This window comes from Hemiscyllium ocellatum, chromosome 8, assembly GCF_020745735.1.
Source record: "Hemiscyllium ocellatum isolate sHemOce1 chromosome 8, sHemOce1.pat.X.cur, whole genome shotgun sequence".
In the NCBI taxonomy this organism is placed as follows: domain Eukaryota; kingdom Metazoa; phylum Chordata; class Chondrichthyes; order Orectolobiformes; family Hemiscylliidae; genus Hemiscyllium; species Hemiscyllium ocellatum.
This window is the reverse complement of record NC_083408.1, coordinates 44,782,415-44,802,666: the sequence shown is the minus strand read 5'-3', so window position 1 is coordinate 44,802,666 and position 20,252 is coordinate 44,782,415. Positions and strand designations below refer to the sequence as shown.

At 39.7% G+C, this 20,252-nt stretch overlaps 1 protein-coding gene across 3 annotated transcripts in view; it reads right to left on the bottom strand.

The window, feature by feature from the left end:
* The window catches only part of zfyve26 (zinc finger, FYVE domain containing 26), a 100,500-nt gene that overhangs the window by 64,213 nt on the left and 16,035 nt on the right, over positions 1–20,252 (bottom strand). For all 3 annotated transcript variants that reach the window (XM_060828891.1, XM_060828893.1, XM_060828892.1), the window contains exons 8-13: positions 18,806–18,894; positions 17,001–17,152; positions 16,146–16,337; positions 15,089–15,790; positions 4,012–4,104; positions 2,727–2,792 (exon numbers count right to left, since the gene is read on the bottom strand). In XM_060828891.1, the coding sequence (XP_060684874.1) occupies positions 2,727–2,792; positions 4,012–4,104; positions 15,089–15,790; positions 16,146–16,337; positions 17,001–17,152; positions 18,806–18,894 (1,294 nt within the window). The remainder of the gene's footprint in view (positions 1–2,726; positions 2,793–4,011; positions 4,105–15,088; positions 15,791–16,145; positions 16,338–17,000; positions 17,153–18,805; positions 18,895–20,252) is intronic.

Sequence of the window (20,252 nt, the reverse complement as noted above, 5' to 3'; positions counted from 1 at the left end):
GACCTAATTGGTTGAAAGACATCAAGATTTCTCCCCCAAATAAATCTTTAGCTTCCTATGATCTGAAGCCGGCGTCCATTGACCCTGGTCTAAATCCTGGGGATCCCACTAATGGGGTGAACGGCAAAGTCTTAAGCAAATAGCCCTCACCCTGCCACATCATCCTCCACACTTTCACCAGATATATAATAATCGGACTCTCAGTGCTCAACTACAGATCTCTACAGTAAGATTATGAAGGAACATCTTGCCTGCGATGCCTCAACATCAAGCCATATCGATCTCGAGTCCTTACGCACCCATTCGTCTACATACGACAACAGGGTGCCTATGTGTATCTCTTCAGATCTGGGAGGTCCACCCCTCCACCCTCCCCCGCCCCTCTTTTTTTAATAGATATTTTTATTGAAAAGTTAACATATTTTTACAACTTTACAAATAAAAAAACCCGAGAATAAACAGTGATATACAATTAAATCTTAAATAAATAATAACCAAAATTTATCAAACAAAAAAACCACTATTTCTAAATTTAAAAAATATAAAACGTCTTTAAATGGAGATTCTCCCCCTTTTTCCCAGGGAGCATCACTTCCTTTCCAACAGTCCATCGTATCCTCTTCCAACCAGTGCCCAATCCTTGACCCAGGCGCTCCTCAATAGGATGAAGAAAATTCAAATATACTACAGAGCTTGAGTTAACAGTGAGCACCCTACCTCACCGCCCCCACCCACACCAACACCTGGATATAATTGGTAATGTTAATACCATGTATAAACATATATAATTATAAAATTACAACCTCAACAAGTAATAATTAAATATAATAATACAAAATAACAGGGAAAACAACCCCACTCCTAAAGACAGAAATAAAACAGGATAAGGTAACCACCTCCCCCCACCAACATTAACTAGACCCCCCCCCCCCGATATATACATCACTAAGTAGAGAACAAATAAATAAATCCCTCTCTCCACCCCTTGAAGATAATATTAAACAGTAAGGTAAAAAAAGGGATTAATATAAAAGAAAGGGGGGATGTAAACCGAAGTGGGGGGAGAGCAAAACAACATCAATTAACTCTAACAATTTATCTAAGACAGTCCAAAAATTCCATGGCCTTTTCCGGCGATCCAAAGTTATACACGGATCCCTCATGGTTAAAGCGTAGCTTCGCTGCATAGCGCAAGGAGTACTGAATATTTAAGTCCCTTAAACACTTCTTCGCTTCATCAAACACCTTCCTCTTTTGGACCACAGCTGGGGAAAAGTCATGGAACAACAATCTTGGATCCTTTATAAGTCATGGTTTGGGGATCTTGCCCAAGATTTCTGGAAGCTTCTGAGAGTATCTGCCTCTCCTTATAGTTCTGCAGCCAGAACAGGACAGGGCTGGGGCGCTGGTTCGAGCCAGACCCGCATATTGCAACCTGGTAGGCCCATTCAACCCTTACCTGGCCTGATCCAGCCTCCAGACTTAAAAGCTGTGGAAGCCACTGTACGAGAAACGCTGTAAGCTGGCCTTCCTCTTACCATTCGGGAAGGCCCAGCAAACGAATATTTTTTCGATGACTTTGATTCTCAAGGTCGTCAATGTGATTCCCTAAGATCCGGACTCGCTGTTCAAGAATCCGGACGCGATCCATGACCTTTAGCTCCGCCCCTCCGACTCGGCGCTCAATTTCGTTGATGTCTCGGCCGTACTTTTGTAGCGAGGCTGAGAGCGAGTCCCATCAGCTCCAGGACTCTTAAAGGAAGGCATCGATCTTCGCATTGAGTTTAGAGATTATTTCCATGAGGCTCACCACCGTAGGTAAGTCCCCTGGGTGGCTGCGGACACTTCTGCTGCAGCTGGAGAGGGTGGGGGAGGGGTTCCTGCCTGCTGAGAACTGCAGGCTCCCTTCCCTTTAGTCATTTTTACTGGAGATTAAATTGTTCAAATGCAGTACTAAGCAACTAATTACATTAAATAACAACTGTTTTGAATGATTTGGTGAGTGTGGTGGGGTGGGTGACCCACTTTGCCCAAGTCTTGGGAGGAGCACTATAGACTCAGACTTACTGGGTCGTCGCCATCTTGGATCCCCCGCCACCTGCCTCTAACCACCCCAACACCGCCTCCTCCCCCCACCCCCACCCCACCCTCCAACAGTGAGACTCAGATTTATCAACAGTTTTTGAAGGGATTTTCTATTCAACTCCACCCTGAAGATATTGAGCGACAAATTCATCACATCAGTTGGTAGTACAAATCTACAGACCACATTCTCATCATCTACTGCCAACATAAATCTCATACATCAAAAAGGAATTACACAGCAAACCCAATGTCACTTGTTACCATTAGCTGGATGAAAAAACAATGTTTCCAAACAAATGAATCTATATATCTCTTCTAGAAAATTATTCATTGTGTCCAGCAGTATCACGATTAAGTGGATTAGCCATGGGAAATGCAGGGTTACAGGGATAGGGTGATGGGATGAGTCTGGGTGGGATGCTCTTCAGGGAGTCAGTGTCGACTTGTTGGGCTGAATGGCCTGTTTTCACGCTGCAGGGATTTTGTTCTATATTCTATAACACTACAGCTGTTTGTTTGAGAAAATGAAACTAACTCTGTAGAACTACAACACTGGGCTTGTTAGATCTGACTCAGAAATAAAATACAGAGAAAATCACTGATGTAATCACTGAAATTTTATTGCACAACAATTAACATACCTGAGGTGCTTGTACTTAAATCTCCACTCACACTCTCCACTGTTAAGTGCGAACTTGTTCGATGCTCTGTAATGACAGAAAGAGTGAAAACTTGGAGAGAGAAATGAAACTTGGAGAAAATGAGGACCTGCAACATTTCAAGTTATAGAAAGGCTATTCAAATGTTATCGTGATAAATGAGCTTCCTGATGTGAAACTGACTAGGAAGCTTTTGAAATCAATCTTTACTTTTGGTATGGCTAACTGATCTTAGAGCATAATAATCAGGGAGCAATTTTCTGCAGAGATGCATGGGTATGAATGGGAAAGCTTTAAGACTTGTATGAAACAGATACTGGGAGCAATGAGCTCTTAAAGGAATGGATAAAAACAATATCAAATAAAAAACAAATCAAAATGAATGCAGTGTTGTATTTTCTTGCTATGCTTATTTAATATCATTATATAATGAAGCTATATTTAGAAGATCAGAACACCTGGACTTCATTGCACCAGAGACAGGAACAGTCTCACATTCACAGGCAATGCTGTGGTATGGATGAGTTTTGCTGGTAAAGAATTTAATACAATGGTTTTTTTTAAAAAAAGAAAGTTAAAATAATGGCTCCGAGCAAAAAACCAGAAAGGAAAATCTCAATTGCTAGGCAAATGCATTACCCTATTCTCATTATGCAAGATGCTGATCACTGCTTTGAATTTATCAGAATGACGGAATAGCAAGAGCTGCTTTCAACAAAAATTGATTGTAATATCAAATAGAATAAATGTCAGTACAATAAACCATCTTTTCAAATGTTACGCTTGGTCAACACTTCCCTACGAATGAAAGTGTGGGCAACCAAACAATCAAAAGACTCAAAGCCTTTGAAATGCAGACATAAAGAAGAATGTTGAGAAAATACTGGAAAGAGTAAACAGTAAGCATGTCCTAGGAAGAATGAAATTCAGACAAATTACGATAGACATAATCAAGAGCTGAAAACATAGTTATTTTTGCCAATAATCTAATAAGGTGCAACAACTGACATTAAACTCTGCTTAAAGGTCATATCAATGGTAAAGGGAACCAAGGAGCGTGAGAATTTTCCTGGACATGCAATTACAAAGGAATGAACAAACATGAACCATCAGGGGGCAGTGAAGACACCATCAAGTAAAAGCAGCTGGCTCAATATTACACCTGAATCCAATTAAGAGCAAGGAAACTGGGGAGAAAAAAAAACAGTAAAACAGAAGGAAAGCAATCCATATTTTTCAGAGGAGCGACAATTTTGACATTTCTCACCCATCCTTTTTCTTCGTATTCTGCTTTGCCTCTTTAGTGTAGAATACTTTGCCAGTGGCCGGTGATTTTTAGTGAAGCAAGGCAAGTCGCCTTCTACAAACCAACAGAAAATACATTTACAAATGCAACAACAACTTGCAAAATATAGAACATTTTATCATGTTAAAAATGCTGAGTGTAACACATTGTAGGAAACAAACATTAAAAGCCATGAAACAAGCAATTTATTCATACAAGACATTGTATTATCCCCTTCTTCATCAAAACACCTTAACTTGCTGTGGTGCATGCTTCATCTGAGCTTTGAGACTACCAATTTCCTTCTGGCTATGAAACTATAGGTAAAAGAGCTAAATACAACCTAGCCTTCAACTGACATCCACACATATTCACTATACACAAGAGTCACTAAATAACGATCAAGAGCTGATTTTTTTTTTCTTTTGCTGTTCCTGAACCAGGGAATTCTGAACCTACATGTTAACTGAGGGGCTCCAATGTTTTTGTGACTAAGAGGAAAAAACTGGGCTTGACGTTGAGTCTGGGACTCTCCTGCTTTTAAGGATAAAACTACCCAAACCTCCAACTTTTTTCTCCCCCAAAAATGCTAAACATAGGCATATACAGAACAACCTCAGTTAACCGAACATCAATTGTCCAAATTTCGGATTAACTGAACTAGATGTCAAGGTCCTGGAAAAATGTTTTCCATTATCTGAGCAATCAGTTATCCAAACAAATACTCCCCCCTCAACAGAGGTTGTTCTGTATTTGTTATTTTATTGTTTTTGAGCTCTCTTGGCACACAAGTGAAAGATGCAGCTTTTTCACATCCTCTTAAATGACTGACATCATATTTATCACAAATAAACATTAGGATAGTAATAGTGCAAATAAATGCCTGAAATGTGTACCAGCTAACTGTCGATGAGTAATCCAATAAAACAGGATGGAAGTCTTTCTGGATCTAGTTCCAGGGAACAAAGTGGGGCATGTTACAAAGGAAACGCACTTGAAAATAGTGATCATAGCATTAGGTTTGGGATAGTTCCAGGGAATGAAGTGTTACAATAGAAATTCACTTTGAAAATACTGATCATAGAATTAGGCTTGGAATAATTGTTAAAAGAACAAAGAACAATTAATTGCAAAAGTAATGTTAGTGAAATAAAGTCAGATCTGGCCCAGGTACATTCAAAATCAAAACTTTACAGCCAAACAATAATTGAACAATAGAAGTTTATCGAGGAGGAAATCGGTCAGGTAGCCACATTCTGACAAGGGTGAAGACAATATATCCAGAGCTCAAACTCCCTGGATGACTATTGATAATGTGCTAAAAATACAACAAATAGAGGATTCTTGTGACAAATGCCAAGTTAATTACTAGAGAACCAAAATTAACAATGATTAAGAGGAGAGTTTTCCATGGAATCCAACCGTGTGTGTGCTGGAAACCAGCATGCTGAAAGAATGTAACACAGTTTGTGAGAAGATTTGTAGCTCGGGTGCTCGTTGTTGTGGTTCTGTTCGCCGAGCTGGGAGTTTTGTTGCAAACGTTTCGTCCCCTTTCTAGGTGACATCCTCAGTGCTTGGGAGCCTCCTGTGAAGTGCTTCTGTGCTGATTCCTCCAGCATTTATAGTGGTTTGAATCTGCCGCTTCCGGTTGTCAGTTGCTGTCCGCTGCAGTGGCCAGTATATAGGGTCTAGGTCAATGTGTCTGTTGATAGAATTTGTGGATGAGTGCCATGCCTCTAGGAATTCCCTGGCTGTTCTCTGTTTGGCTTGCCCTACAATAGTGGTGTTGTCCCAATCGAATTCATGTTGTTTGTCATCTGAGTGTATAGCTACTAAGGATAGCTGGTCGTGCCGTTTCGTGGCTAGTTGGTGTTCATGGATGCGGGTTGTTAGCTGTCTTCCTGTTTGTCCTATGTCGTGTTTTGTGCAGTCCTTGCATGGAATTTTGTACACTATGTTGGTTTTGCTCATGCTGGGTATCGGGTCCTTTGTCCTGGTGAGTTGTCGTCTGAGCGTGGCTGTTGGTTTGTGTGCTGTTAGGAGTCCTAGTGGTCGCAGCAGTCTGGCTGTCAGTTCAGAAATGCTCCTGATGTATGGTAGTGTGGCCAGTCCTTTGGGTTGTGGCATGTCCTCATTTCGTTGTCTTTCCCTTAGACATCTGTTGATGAAATTGCGCGGGTATCCGTTTTTGGCAAATACCTTGTATAGGTGTTCTTCTTCCTCTTTTTGTAGTTCTGGTGTGCTGCTGTGTGTTGTGGCCCTTTTGAATAATATCCTGATGCAACTTCGTTTGTATGTGTTGGGGTGGTTGCTTTCATAGTTCAGGACTTGGTCTGTGTATGTGGCTTTTCTGCATACCTTCATGATGAATTCTCCATTCGGTATTCTCTGTACCATCACGTTTAGGAATGGGAGCTGGTTGTCCTTTTCTTACTCTCGTGAAACCAACGTACTGTACAAAATCCCATGCAAGGACTGCACAAAACACTACATAGGACAAACAGGAAGACAGCTAACAACCCACATCCATGAACACCAACTAGCCACGAAACGACACGACCAGCTATCCTTAGTAGCTATACACTCAGATGACAAACAACATGAATTCGATTGGGACAACACCACTATTATAGGGCAGCCCAAACAGAGAACAGCCAGGGAATTCCTAGATGCATGGCACTCATCCACAAATTCTATCAACAGACACATTGACCTAGACCCTATATACTGGCCACTACAGCGGACAGCAACTGATAACCGGAAGCGGCAGATTCAAACCACTATAAATGCCGGAAGAATCAGCACAGAAGCACTTCACAGGAGGCTCCCAAGCACTGAGGATGTCACCTAGAAAGGGGACGAAACGCTTGCAACAAAAACTCCCAGCTCGGCGAACAGAACCACAACAGAACGTAACATTTACAGTGCTACATTTGACTATTTCAAAATATCTGTTAAATGCAATTCTCCTAGAAACAGGGACAAAGGGCTGAGTAAAGTTTTCTATGACAAACACTTCTCTCAGAACTGCTCAACTCAGAAGAGTTAAAAGGCTACAAGTCATTGAGAGACAATAATCGTGTGAGAGTGAGAGAGGGAGAGTGAGAGAGTGAGTGAGAGTGAGAGAGAAAAAGAGGAAGGAGGGGGAGAGAGAGAGAAACAAGAGTTAGACACCATGTTAGGCAGTACTGCTTTTAGTGATACTTTTGGAAAGCAACTTAACCACAGGAATTGTGCAGGAAAAGACCAGGGATGTCACAGAACAGTTGAATAGTTCCTGAGAACTCCCAGAAGCCATGGGAGCTCAGAGGAATCTGTGTGCAACCAATAGTACAGTACAGCAGAGAATGACGATTCAAAAGCACCAAAGCAGTAATTACTAGATCCAACTAAGCAAGATTTGAGCGTTTCTCCAACACTTTCCACTCTTATTTCAGATGTCCAGCATTCAAAGTCATGGAGTCATAGAGATGTACAGCATGGAAACAACCCGTCCATGCCAACCAGATATCCCAACCCAATCTAGTCCCACCTGCCAGCACCCGGCCCATATCTCTCCAAGCCCTTCCTATTCATATACCCATCCAAATGCTTCTTAAATTTTGCAATTGTACTAGCCTCCACCACTTCCTCTGGCAGCACATTCTACACACGTACCACCCTCTGTGTGAAAAAGTTGCCCCTTAGGTCTCTTTTATATCTTTCCCCTCTCACCCTAAACCTATGCCCTCTAGTTCTGGACTCCTCGACACCAGGGAAAAGACTTTGTCTATTTATCCTATCCATGCCCCTCATAATTTTGTAAACCTCTATAAGGTCACCCCCTCAGCCTCCAATGCTCCAGGGAAAACAGCCCCAGCCTGTTCAGCCTCTCCCTGTAGCTCAGATCCTCCAACCCAGGCAACATCCTTGTAAATCTTCTCTGAAACCTCTCAAGTTTCACAACATCTTTCCGATGGGAAGGAGACCAGAATTGCACGCACACAGTACCACGCTACTATTACAATGCTTAATTCTTTGGTAAACTTACAGACAATGATGATGAGGATAGTGCAGTTGATGGTATACACGTTGTGTATGCAGACTTTCAGAAGGCATTTGATAATGCACTACAATCATTTTGTGAACAAATACATCTCTTATGAGACAGTGACAGTATAGATATAAAACTGGCTCATGAATAAAAATAGAATATTAATGAATACAAATAGTTCTTCTATAACATAATAGTTGTGTTCTTGTGCAATTCTGCATTGTAGAAAAATCATGTTTTAGAAACAGTGCTTAAAGTTGGTGATATAATCGCGGTACAGCCAACACATTTTAAAAAGTTCATGTTTTAGAAACAGTGTCCTCAATTTGTCAATCGCAGTAAATTTGTTAGTGAAATGCATGCTACAGCAGAACGACGTGTAGTTGTTTATCACTCCAGAGAGAAGTCTACATAGTTGTTTTGTGTAAACACTGCAGCAATGCGTTAAACACAAGGTCTTCAACAAAAGTTAGCTAAGATGTCTGCCTATAGTCATAAAGTTAAAAATCACACAACACCAGGTTTAATTGGAAGCATACTAGCTTTCGGACCGACGCTCCTTCATCACCCGATGAAGGAGCGTCGCTCCAAAAGCTAGTGTGCTTCCAATTAAACCTGTTGGACTATAACCTGGTGTTGAATGATTTTTAACTTTGTACACCCCAGTCCAACACCGGCATTTCCAAATCATGCCTATAGTGAATGCACTTCATGGTAGAGATGCTCGGACTATGGCATACAGGAGGACTTATGTACACAAATGTATTTCAATCCAACACTAGTGCTCCCTAGGATTTGGTTTTTGAACTAGGGCTTGGATGTAATAGGATGAACTACATGTCCACAAATAACATGAAAATCAGAACCACAGTAAACAATATGAAAGTTAGTTTGGTAGTTTCACAGGACACAGACTGATGTAACAGGTAAACACATGCAAGTGAAACTTAAGCCAAAACATATGAACCGATGATATCAAATTATTGATGAGTTATCATAATACACAGGAGCAGATCATATCAAAATTTATAAGAGTGATCAGAAGATCGCAAGACACAGGAGCAGAAGCATTAAGCTGCTCTGCCATTCAATGAAATGATGATAAGCCCCAACTTCATTTCCTTGCCGTTTCCCATCAGCCTTGATTTTCTGACAAATTAAAAATCTGTCTCAGCCTTGAATACACAGTCCTCTGTTTTAAAAGAATTACACAGATTCACTACCTTCAAAAGAAATTCCTCCTCAGCTCTGATCTAACTGGTTGGTTCGTTACTCAGATTATGATCTTTGGTTGTAGGGAACCACCTCTCCAAATTTACGCTGTCAAACTCCTCAAAACCTTAAATATTTAATAAAATCACCTCACATTCTTCTAAACACCAATGAGTACAGACCGAACCCACTCAACCTCTCAGCACAATCCTTCCACACTGGGGTTCAACCTTATGAACCTTCTCTAGGCTGCCTCCAATGTCAGCCTAGATACAGGGCCAAATCTTTTCACAGTATTTGAGGTATGGCCGAACTGTGCCTTGTATATTTAAACAAGATTTCCTGATTTTTATACTCCATTCCTTTGAAATAAAGGCCAACAACCCATTTGCCTTCTGTGTTACCTGAACCTGCATGTTAATTTTTCATAGCTTATGCACAAAGACCCCCAAATCCCGCCGGGCTGCAGCTCTCCTCAGTCTTCCTCCATTTAAATTATATACTTCCTGTCAAAGTGCATAACCTTACATTTTCCCAAATTATATCCACCTGCCAAGTATCCGACCACTCACGCAATCTACCTATGCAGACTATTTGTATCATCCTCAAACTTGGCAAAATACATTCACTTTTCTTATCCTTAATATACTATAAACAGATATAGCCCTGCTACCGATCCCTCTGACATTCCATAGTTACAGGTTGTCTTCCTGAAGATTACACCTTTATCCAAGCACATTGTTTTCTAATCGCTACCCTATTCTCTCTGCATTCGATCCCCCAAGCTCATAGATTCTTAATATATTAAGTAGTCGATTATGTGGTACCTTAACTAATTCCTCTAGGAAATCAAAATATGTTACATCAGCTGGTTCTCCTTTTGCTAACTTTAAAAACAATCATTAGGTATGATTTCCCTTTCATTAAGTCATAGAATCCTACAGCGTGAAAATAGGCCCTTTGACCCAATCAGTCCACACCGCCCTCCGAAGAGTAACCCACCCAGACCAATGCAGTTAATCAACACATCCCTAAACACTGTGGGCAATTTAGCTTGGCCAATTCATCTAACCTGCACATCTTTGGATTGTGGAAGGAAACTGGAGCACCCGGAGCCTATGCAGACACAGGGAGACTGTGCAAACTCTACACAGTCACCAAAGGCAGGAATCAAACCCAGGTCCCTGGCACTGGGAAGCATTATTTTAAAACATGACAATTCTCTGGCTTACCACTAAACTTTGCCACATTATATGTATGTATTTTTTTCAATTTGATTTCATTTTTAACTTCACTGGTTAACCAAGGTTGGCTTATCCCATTCCTAGAATCTTTCTTTCTCACTAGGATATACTTCCATCTGCCATTCTTCCTCAATTATCTCAGCTGCTAAACTCCTTTTCCAATTCACTCCAACCAACTCTGTCTTCATTCCTTTATAATTACCCTTAAGTTCAGCACATAGTTTCCCACACATGGCACCCAGTGTCATGCAAACTCTGTTTGATTATACTTTTTTTAATGCTCTGCTGCTGCGTATTTTATAATAAATTCAAACAATTTCCTCATGAGAGATGTTAAGCTAACTAGTCTGTAATTACCAACTACTCATTTCCTTCATTTTTGAATAAAGGTGCCACATCAGAGTTTTCCTATTCTCCAAGACTTTTCTAGAATCTAAGGATTCTTGAAAGATTACCATCAGTGTACCCACTATCTTTGCGGCTACTTCCTTCAAAATTTGAGGGTGCAACCATCATGTCCGGGGGGACTTTTTGGCTTTTAGCTGCATTAGTTTCCACTGCACATTTTTATTGTGATTGTTATTGCAGTTATTTCCCATCCACATTTTCCCCCTTGATTTTGTAATAGTTTTGGAATGCTATTAATGTCATCTACCAAAAAGGCTGATGTAAAGTATTATTCAACTCCTCTGCCATTTCCTGCTTCCTCATTATTTCTCTAGCCTCATTCAGTAAAGGGCCTAGGTTCATTTTGGCCAGTCTTCCTTCTTATATACTTAAGTTTCTTGCTGACCATCTTGATAATACTGGCAAGGTTACCTTCAAAGTTCATCCTCTCGCTCTATTACTTTTTTAAAAAAAATTATTTGTTGGCTTTTAAAACATGACAATTCTCTGGCTTATCACTAAACTTTGCCACATTATATGTATGTATTTTTTTTCAATTTGATTTCATTTTTAACTTCACTGGTTAACCAAGGTTGGCTTATCCGGTTCCTAGAATCCTTCTTTCTCACTCGGATATACTTTGTTGTGAGCCATGAATGACTTTCTTAAACATGTGCCATTCTTCCTCAATCATCTCAGCTGCTAAACTCCTTTTCCAATTCACTCCAGCCATCTCTGTCTTCATTCCTTTATAATTACCCAAGTTCCGCACATAGTTTCCCACACAAGTTTTGCATTCAAACTGAATACCAAATTATATCACGTTATGGTCACTGTTTTCTAGGGGGATCTGACATCATTTATTAAACCTGCCTCATCACATATTACCTGATCCAAAGTAAACTGATCCTGACTGCATCCATAACATTGTTCTAGAAACTGCCCAGAGTACACACTATTCTTCCTCAGGGTTACCTCTGCCAATCTGATTATCTCAATCTACATGAAGATTAAACTCATCACTATTAATGTATTGCCTTTTTTATGTACCCTCATCGTCTCCTAAGTTATTCTCTGCTCTCTAGCATAACTGCGATTGTGGCCTCTAACTAGTCCCACCAGCATTTTCTTCCCCTTGTTATTTCTTAATTTTGGGGCAGCTCAGCAGTTAGCACTGCTACCTCATGGTGCCAGGAACCTAGGTTTGATTCCAGTCTCAGGCAACTATCTGTGTCGGATTTGCACATTCTCACACTGCCTGTGTGGGATTCTCGCGACTGCTCTGTTTTCTTCCTACAGCCCAAAGATGTGCAGGATTAGGCAGATCGACCATGCTAATTTGTCCATAGTGTCCAGGGATGTGCAAGCTAGGTGGATTAACCATGGGAAATGCAGGGTTACAGGGACTGGGGGGAGATATCTTCAGAAGGTCAATATGGACTCAATGGGCCAAATGGTCTACTTCCACCCTGTAGAGATTCAACAATATGGATCCTACATCATCAGATCTAAGGTCACAGAGATGAAAGGCAACATGAACTAAATGGCACCTTTATTAGAGAAGGAACAGAGCAGAGTTGAGTGTCTGTATACAAATCTTTGAAAGTAAGCAAGCCATTCAAAACAGCATATGAGAGACTTGGCTTTCTCTGGTATTTTTAATGGAGAATTCAGGCAAGTTACCTATCTTCACAACATTGCATTGATTTTGTTGCTAAATCCAACAGCATGCGGTTGAATGAGGATATCCATATTTTTGCATTTTGCTGTACACATATGAAAGCTAGAATTTGCAGTATTCTTTAGCTCAGATTTAATGGCAGGGTCTACTCATCTCATCTAAAAATTTCCCTAACAAAGAGCCATTAAGCTGACTGATATCTAGAAATGTTTACTTACAACAATTAGATTTTATAGCTTTAAAGGAAGAATTGGTTTCAACGTAACTCAAGTAGACCACACGAATATAAAATTTTCAAAGCATTTGACTTCCAAACAACAATCCAAAAGGGAAACATATGAAAAAAAGACTATAATTATTGTACATTAATTAAATTAATGGTACATGGGAAATAGGAATAAGCAATTTGGGCCACCTAGCCTGCTCTGCCATTCTGATCATGGCTTATCTTGATTTTCCTGTACAATTGCATTTCCCTTGACATATTTAAACTCTGATATTTATCGACCTCTGTCATGAATGACTGAGCTTCCACAGCCCTGCAGGCAGAGAATTCCAAATACATTACTCACAACCTTCTGAGTGAAGAAATTCCTCCTCTTTTATTCTGAGGCTACGTCTCCCAGTTCTACCAACACACCTTTCCCCCACACAACCCAGTCAGAGGAAACATCCTTCCTCCATCTATCCTGTCAAGCCTTGAAAATTTTTGAATGCTTCAATTGGGTCTCTCTCACTCTTCTAAATTCTCGAGAATAAAGGCCCAGTTTCCTCAATCTTGCCTCTTAGGACAATCTTACCAGTCTGGTGAACCTTTGATGCACTTCCTACATAGCAAGAAATGATTTGCAGGTGGCAGGGTTGGACTGGGGTGTACGAAATTAAAAATCACACAACACCAGGTTATAGTCCAACAGGTTTATTTGGAAGCACACTAGCTTTCGGAGGGCCACTCCTTCATCAGGTGGATGTGGAGTATAAGATCATAAGACACATATATTCTATAAATTCTGTGTCTTATGATCTTATACTCCACATCCACCTAATGGAGGAGCAGCGCTCAGAAAGCTAGTGCTTCCCAATAAACCTATTGGACTATAACCTGGTGTTGTGTGATTTTTTTTAACCTTTGTACAGCAAGAAAATCTTTCATTAGGAAAGGAAATCAAAACCGTACATAATCTTTCAGGTGCAGTCTTATCAAAACTCAAAACAACAGCATTAAGAACTCTTTACTCTTGTACTCACCCTTTCAATAAATGCAATCACACCATCTGCCTTCCTAATTGATTTACCTGCATGATAGCTTGCAGTGACTTTTCAACAAGAATATTCACAACCCTTTGCATATAAACATTCCCCAATCTCTCACTGTTTGGAATATTGTTTACAGTGCTGGTCAACACACTACCTGAAGGACGTGGATTCTTTGGAGAGGGTACACAAAAGGTTTACCAGGATGTTGCCTGGTATGGGGGAGGGGAAGTTTTAGCTATCAAGAAAGGTTGGATAGATTGGGCTTGTTTTCACTAGAATGCAGAAGGTTGAGTGGCGACCTGATAGAAGTTTAAATGATTATGAATGGCATGGACAGGGTGGAAATTATGGGGCTATTTCCCGAGAGCAAAGGGGTCAATTACTGGGGACACAGATTCAAGTTATGGATAGGGGAAGTTTAAAAGAGATGTGGAAGGCAAGCTTTCACTCAAAAGGTGGTGAGTGCCAGAGGTGGTGGTGGAAGTAGACATGATAGCAGCATTCAAGAAGAACATGCTCAAATACATGAATAGGAAGGGAATAGAGGGATATGAACTTTAAGTGAAGACAGTTTTAGTATGGAAGGGCAAAATGTGTCAGCACAGGTTTGGAGGGTTGAATGGTCTGTTCCTGTGTAGTCGTAGTCTTTCCATTAAAAAACTACACTGCATTTATATTTTTCCCATCAAAATGATTAACTTCACATTTTTTTGACATTATATTCCATCTGCTAAGTCCTTGCTCACCCTAGTAACCTAAATCCTTTTCAAGCCTCTTGGTGCCCTCCTCATCACTCACATTTCCATCTAGTTTGGGTCATCTTCTAACTTGAAAATATTCATTTGGATATATAGTCCATATATACAGTTTGTGAATAGCTTGGCCTCAAGTACTGATCATTGCATCACTCCATTAGTCACAGCTTACCAACTTGAGAAGGATTCATTTATTCCTTTGATTCTGTTCCTTCCTTCCTGAGACAATTCTCAATCCATGCCAGTATATTAGACCCACCCATGGTTTAATGTTTCTTTCCCGCCAATCTCAGAAAGGACATTTATCAAAAGCCCCTTGCTGCTGCTTAGTTCCACCACAGATTCTACATCAAACAACTTATCAAAATTAATCTAAATCTTAATTTTATTTTAAACATAAGTTAATTTTGAATTTTTCAAAGTACTATTGCTCAGTTCAGGCCAAGCTTGGGTATTTCTACAATATGGTCAACGTTGACAAAAGTCTTACCAGTTGTTTTATTACTTGTCACTACTTTGTACCTCCATTGGGCTTCAGAGATATACCTGGAAAGTTGTGCTAATCGATTGTCAAAAGATTCTGCACTAATTGAACAGTTCAGGCACTCCATTAACTGCACATCTTCTTTAGGTACATTCCCAGGTGTCCAAGGAATTTGGCATTTTAGTGCCTCCAAATGATCCTTTATCATATCCAGAAATATGTTCATCGTCACTGCATTCACTAAAAAGTCATTCCCACGATTTACACTCATTGTAAAATGCTTCAGATTCAGATATTCCAGCTGTTCTCTTGGATCATTTTCCGCAGGTGCGTATGTAAAGTTTGTGACCTTCAGCTTCTGCATGCAACCATTATGAAGAACTCTTGCGGTCTTCTGTGTGATCTTTTCATCCAGCCCAGTGCTTGAGTGCTCACAATGCACAACAATATTATCCACAACTTCCATTGTGGATTCCAAATTATCTACAATTGTTTCAAAGCCCACTCCTGCTTGTATTTGTTCAGTGTCTCCTTCTTCATCAAGGCAAAATTGTCCTTCATGTCCTGCTTTATCCCCATAGAGATCATTGTAGGACAAAAACAATAAAGAGAAGATATTCTCCAACACCTCTAATCGCAAAGGAGCAGGGATCACATGTAGAAACTCCTGACACCTGGATAAATAAAACTTGAAAACTGAAGAACAACCTGTTGAGTAAATAAGATAATTTATTTTTCCTGAAAACTGTATTTTCTCACAAATACTGATAAACATTTTATAATATAGAAGGCACCCAATTCTGGGCTTTTCTCGATTGCTCAGATAGTTCCTATGAGATGTTCTACAGAACTCAGTCAGAGACAGGTGGTGGTCCCACATTTGAAGCTCATTCTCATCTGAGTTGACTAATTTCATTGTGGGTCACAGCATGAGTGATGCAACAGACTACAGCAGCTTCAACTAAAAGGTTAACAGGGGTGCAGAAAGGGTAGAACATCTAGACTGAAGATAAATAATATAACAAAGACTATATAATTGTTTATTAAAGCACTTTTTGTTTACCTTGACTACATGCATGCTCAGTTTCAAGCGCAACATCTTTAACAGCTGCATCCAATGACGAATATGGGCAGTCCTTACACAAAGATGGCTGATGTGCATTTATGCAGATTGCATATATGGCATATTTAAGGACACACAACGCTTGGTACAATGTCACATTTCGACGCTGAGTCACGTTTTGAGATCTTGCACCTAAAGAATAGAAACAATTAATGCAAACAAACAAATTTGCCCTACACATATCACTTAATGAAAACTTGAAACAATCATATTGACTAATTAAGAATGCTCAAATCAAATACTTAACACACTTCTCTACCAAAAGCTCATGTCTTATTTCTTGAAGACATGGGCTCCTGTGCATAATATACCTCAAGGTCACAGCTCCATCAATTATATTTGCCAATTTTGAGCTGTGTACTTGTGCTCCATATCAGGTGGATTGAAACTTGTCACCTCCAATTCCAGAGTTCCTGATTTTAAAATATTTTTACAACGATAAAGTAGTTTATGTAGCCACATTTGTACACCTCCTAGCAATCAATACAGTGAGATATTACATTACTCCTGAGCAAATGAGTATGCATAAAACAAAGTTTAAAAATAGAAGTGCTGACCATATCGAGTTATGAGAAATTAGCCTGTACTGAATGTTAAATTCAACTCAGTTTTCTGAAAACATGGTAATACGCTATTAGTTCATGCAAATAATATGAGTACTATATTACCTTCAGAAATCTCTCACTTTATCCCTGTAATTTCAGATTTGCATTGAACACAGCTTACTACATTAGTATTATAAAAATGTCTTCCAAGAGCTCAAAACAACTAAAAGAAACTAAGAATTGTCATCACCATTTCCATTAGCAGATTGTTTCTGAAGGAGGTCAATGACATCGTCCACTTTCAGTGCAGGCAGGTTTGTAAGGTGATGCAAACTATACAAAGCAGAGTGGCAGTCCAGACTGTGCAAATGGCGAATGAAATCCTTTTCAGGAATGCTGTTCCTATGAGATTTAGTTTAAAAAAGGACAGGAACACAAGTCAGAACATATAACTTTGGTCAAGATAATGGGACTAATTTTAGCTCTGCCACATGAGCCCTAAAATTAGATTGTTGCACTTTGGTGCAAGCCCTAGGTTAGTTAGTAATGCTGTGACCAGAATCAGAAGACTCTGCATTCAAATTCCACTCAAGGACATGAGCACAAAGATCAAAACTGACACTCCAGCAGAGCACGAAACTGTCAAAAGCATCACCTTTCAAGTGAGATGTAAAACAGATGCTTCATCTGCCCACTTGAGTGACTATTAAAGATCACAAACTACTACTTTGAAGAACAGGGAGTTTTCCACATGTCCTGACCAATATTTAACCCCCATCTTTCCTGTATACGAAGAGTGGCCACACTTCAGTAGTACTTTGCTGTCTATAAATCACATTGAGATATCTAATGTTCGTGAATATGCCCATTTTTAATCATCCTACTCCTGCTCCAATCACCCACAGCTGTCATGCTGAGGGCCACTACTAGTGCTGGGAGCCTCAGTAAAGTAATTGTGAGAAACAAAGCTCACACACTGCAGTAATTTCAGTCCGAGACAAGATCTGAATCAGCAGAGCTCTTTATTTCACACTTGCAAGTGGGTGTGATGTCCACAAGGCAGGAACAAAACACACTTAATTCAACAAGCACTCAATATTTATACAATTTGGTTCCTATATGTTTTTTTTCTTATTTCATTGTTTCCCCCCCGTTTACATCCTCCACTTCCCTGAGACCCTCCTGCTTATCTCGTGTCTTATCCGGTCTTGTCTGTGAAAAACATGCTCATTCCTATTCTCAGGGCTGTTTGCCCTTTGCCTGCTTCCCTAACCATGATTTACTCCTTCCATCGGTGCTGCTCCTCTCAGCATCTTATTATTAAGACTCATTTAATTGTGGTTTTGTTCCTCTTTCTGTAAAAGTGGGAAACAGATGTTTATATAGGCATATTGAGTTTAACTGTCTGTTTTCAAAGCATCTTATCATGAAGCCCTTCTAAATGGGTTTACTATTTGTTACATCCTTAGCAAACCAATTAGCATTTCCTCCACAGAGTTCACATTCTTGTTGACTCAGCTCCTGGCTGAAACAATTACACACTGATGGAGTTCAGTTACTTTTTATATAATGAATTTCGAATTGCAGAAGAAACATAAATTTCCTATATCCCACATAATCAAGCAATGAGCATATGATGGACATAGACGTGCAATTGCAATTCTGGGGTCCAAAAGGACACAGGAGAAAAACAATGCCAAGGAAGTATAGTTTATTGGTGGAAGTAGGTAAACCTATGAAAATCCAAGTCCACATCCACATCAACAATACTATTAGCTGCAGTTTCCAATACAAATATACATTTGATCATTTGGATACTAATTGATTACCCTTCCCTATGGCATCTTGAGACACCAAAACTGAGAGTGTTGTTCTTACTAATGCAACATAAACTATTAATCAAACATAATCAAACTTACTTGTTAGTAAATATTTGGTTTTTTTCACTTTCCTGAAACATGGGAAGAATTACTTCAATGATGCAAATCTAGAGATTATAACAGCCAATGATGGCAATAAGCAAAAATGAAAAAAAAATTACATCAATGCGATTACCTGTTCCATTTCAAACACCACTCAAGAACCTCAATATGAGAAGACAACCCACCACAGAAGTCTTGGAGCACCGCATCACAACATTGTTCCTGAGAGGAAAATCAAAATTAATATTAACAGTGTGACTTACTTACAAAGCTGTTCTAAAATACTTCTTGCGAGCAAATTATAGGAAATGCAAGGGCTGCAACATCTTGATAATTTAAACCACAGAGGAGTCAAGATTTTGAGAATAAAGTTGCAAAAAATTTTTGGCCAAGCTTTCAAAGTAAACTTAGTTATTAAACTTCCTATGTTGCTTGTCAGTTCAAAGAATATGATGAAATCCACTAGAGCTAGATGCAGTGGAAAGAAAAAGAAATAACTCACTTTTCATGACTCAAGTCTTCCCAATGCACATTACAGCTAATGATGTGTAGTCACTGTTATAACACAAGGAAACAGCACCTGATTTACAAACAGCAAGGTCCCATATACAGTAATGCACAAATAAATTAAATGATCTGGGCTGTTAAGTGACACTGATTGAAGAAGAAACATTAACCAGGACACTGAAAGAACGGCCCCAGCATCAAACAGGGCCTGTGGGATCCTTTGCAACTATCCATGAGAGAGAAAGACCATCAATTTTAAATCTCAGCCAAAAGATGACACCTCAAACACTTCCTTAGTACCACACTAGAGTATGAACCCTTCAGATTTCTGGAGTGAGGTAAAGCCCAAGACTTTATCGATCAGAAATAGAAGCGCTGTTGCCAAACTAAAAGGTTCCTAATCTCGGCACAATATGCATCAGATCAAATTTAGTTTAACTCCAACACTAGTCATTGAAACTTAGAAAATAGTGGCACGAGTAAGCCATCCGGCCCTTCCAGCCATCATGGTTGATCATGCATCCCACTCTTGCTTAGTCACCATATCTCCTGGTCCCTTTAGCTGCAAGGGCCACACCTCCAGCACCCGCTTAAAAGTATTTAACGAACTGGCCCCAACAGCTTTCTGTGATAAGAATTCCCCAGGTTCATAACTTTGAGTGAAGAAATTCTTCCTCATCTGAATGGCTTACCCTTTATTCTTAGGCTGAGATCCCTCGTTCGGGATTTCCCCAACATTGGGAACATTTGTCCCTCATCTAGCCTGCTCAGTCCCATCAGGATTTTATATGTTTCTATGAGATTCCCCTCTCATTTTTCAAAATTCCAATGAATACAAACCCAATTGATTCAGTATTTAGTCATATGTCTGTTCTGCCAACCAGGAATCAGTTTGGTGGACCATCATTGGACATGATACAGCATGGTACATTAGTAATTAGAACCAAATTAGTCTCCAAATCTATATTACTAATATACAGAAATTGCCCAAATAACATTTTGTTTTTGGAGCCAATAGAGTGAGCTCAGGTACTATAGATGTTAAAACTATTGCATCCACGTAATCCCTTCTC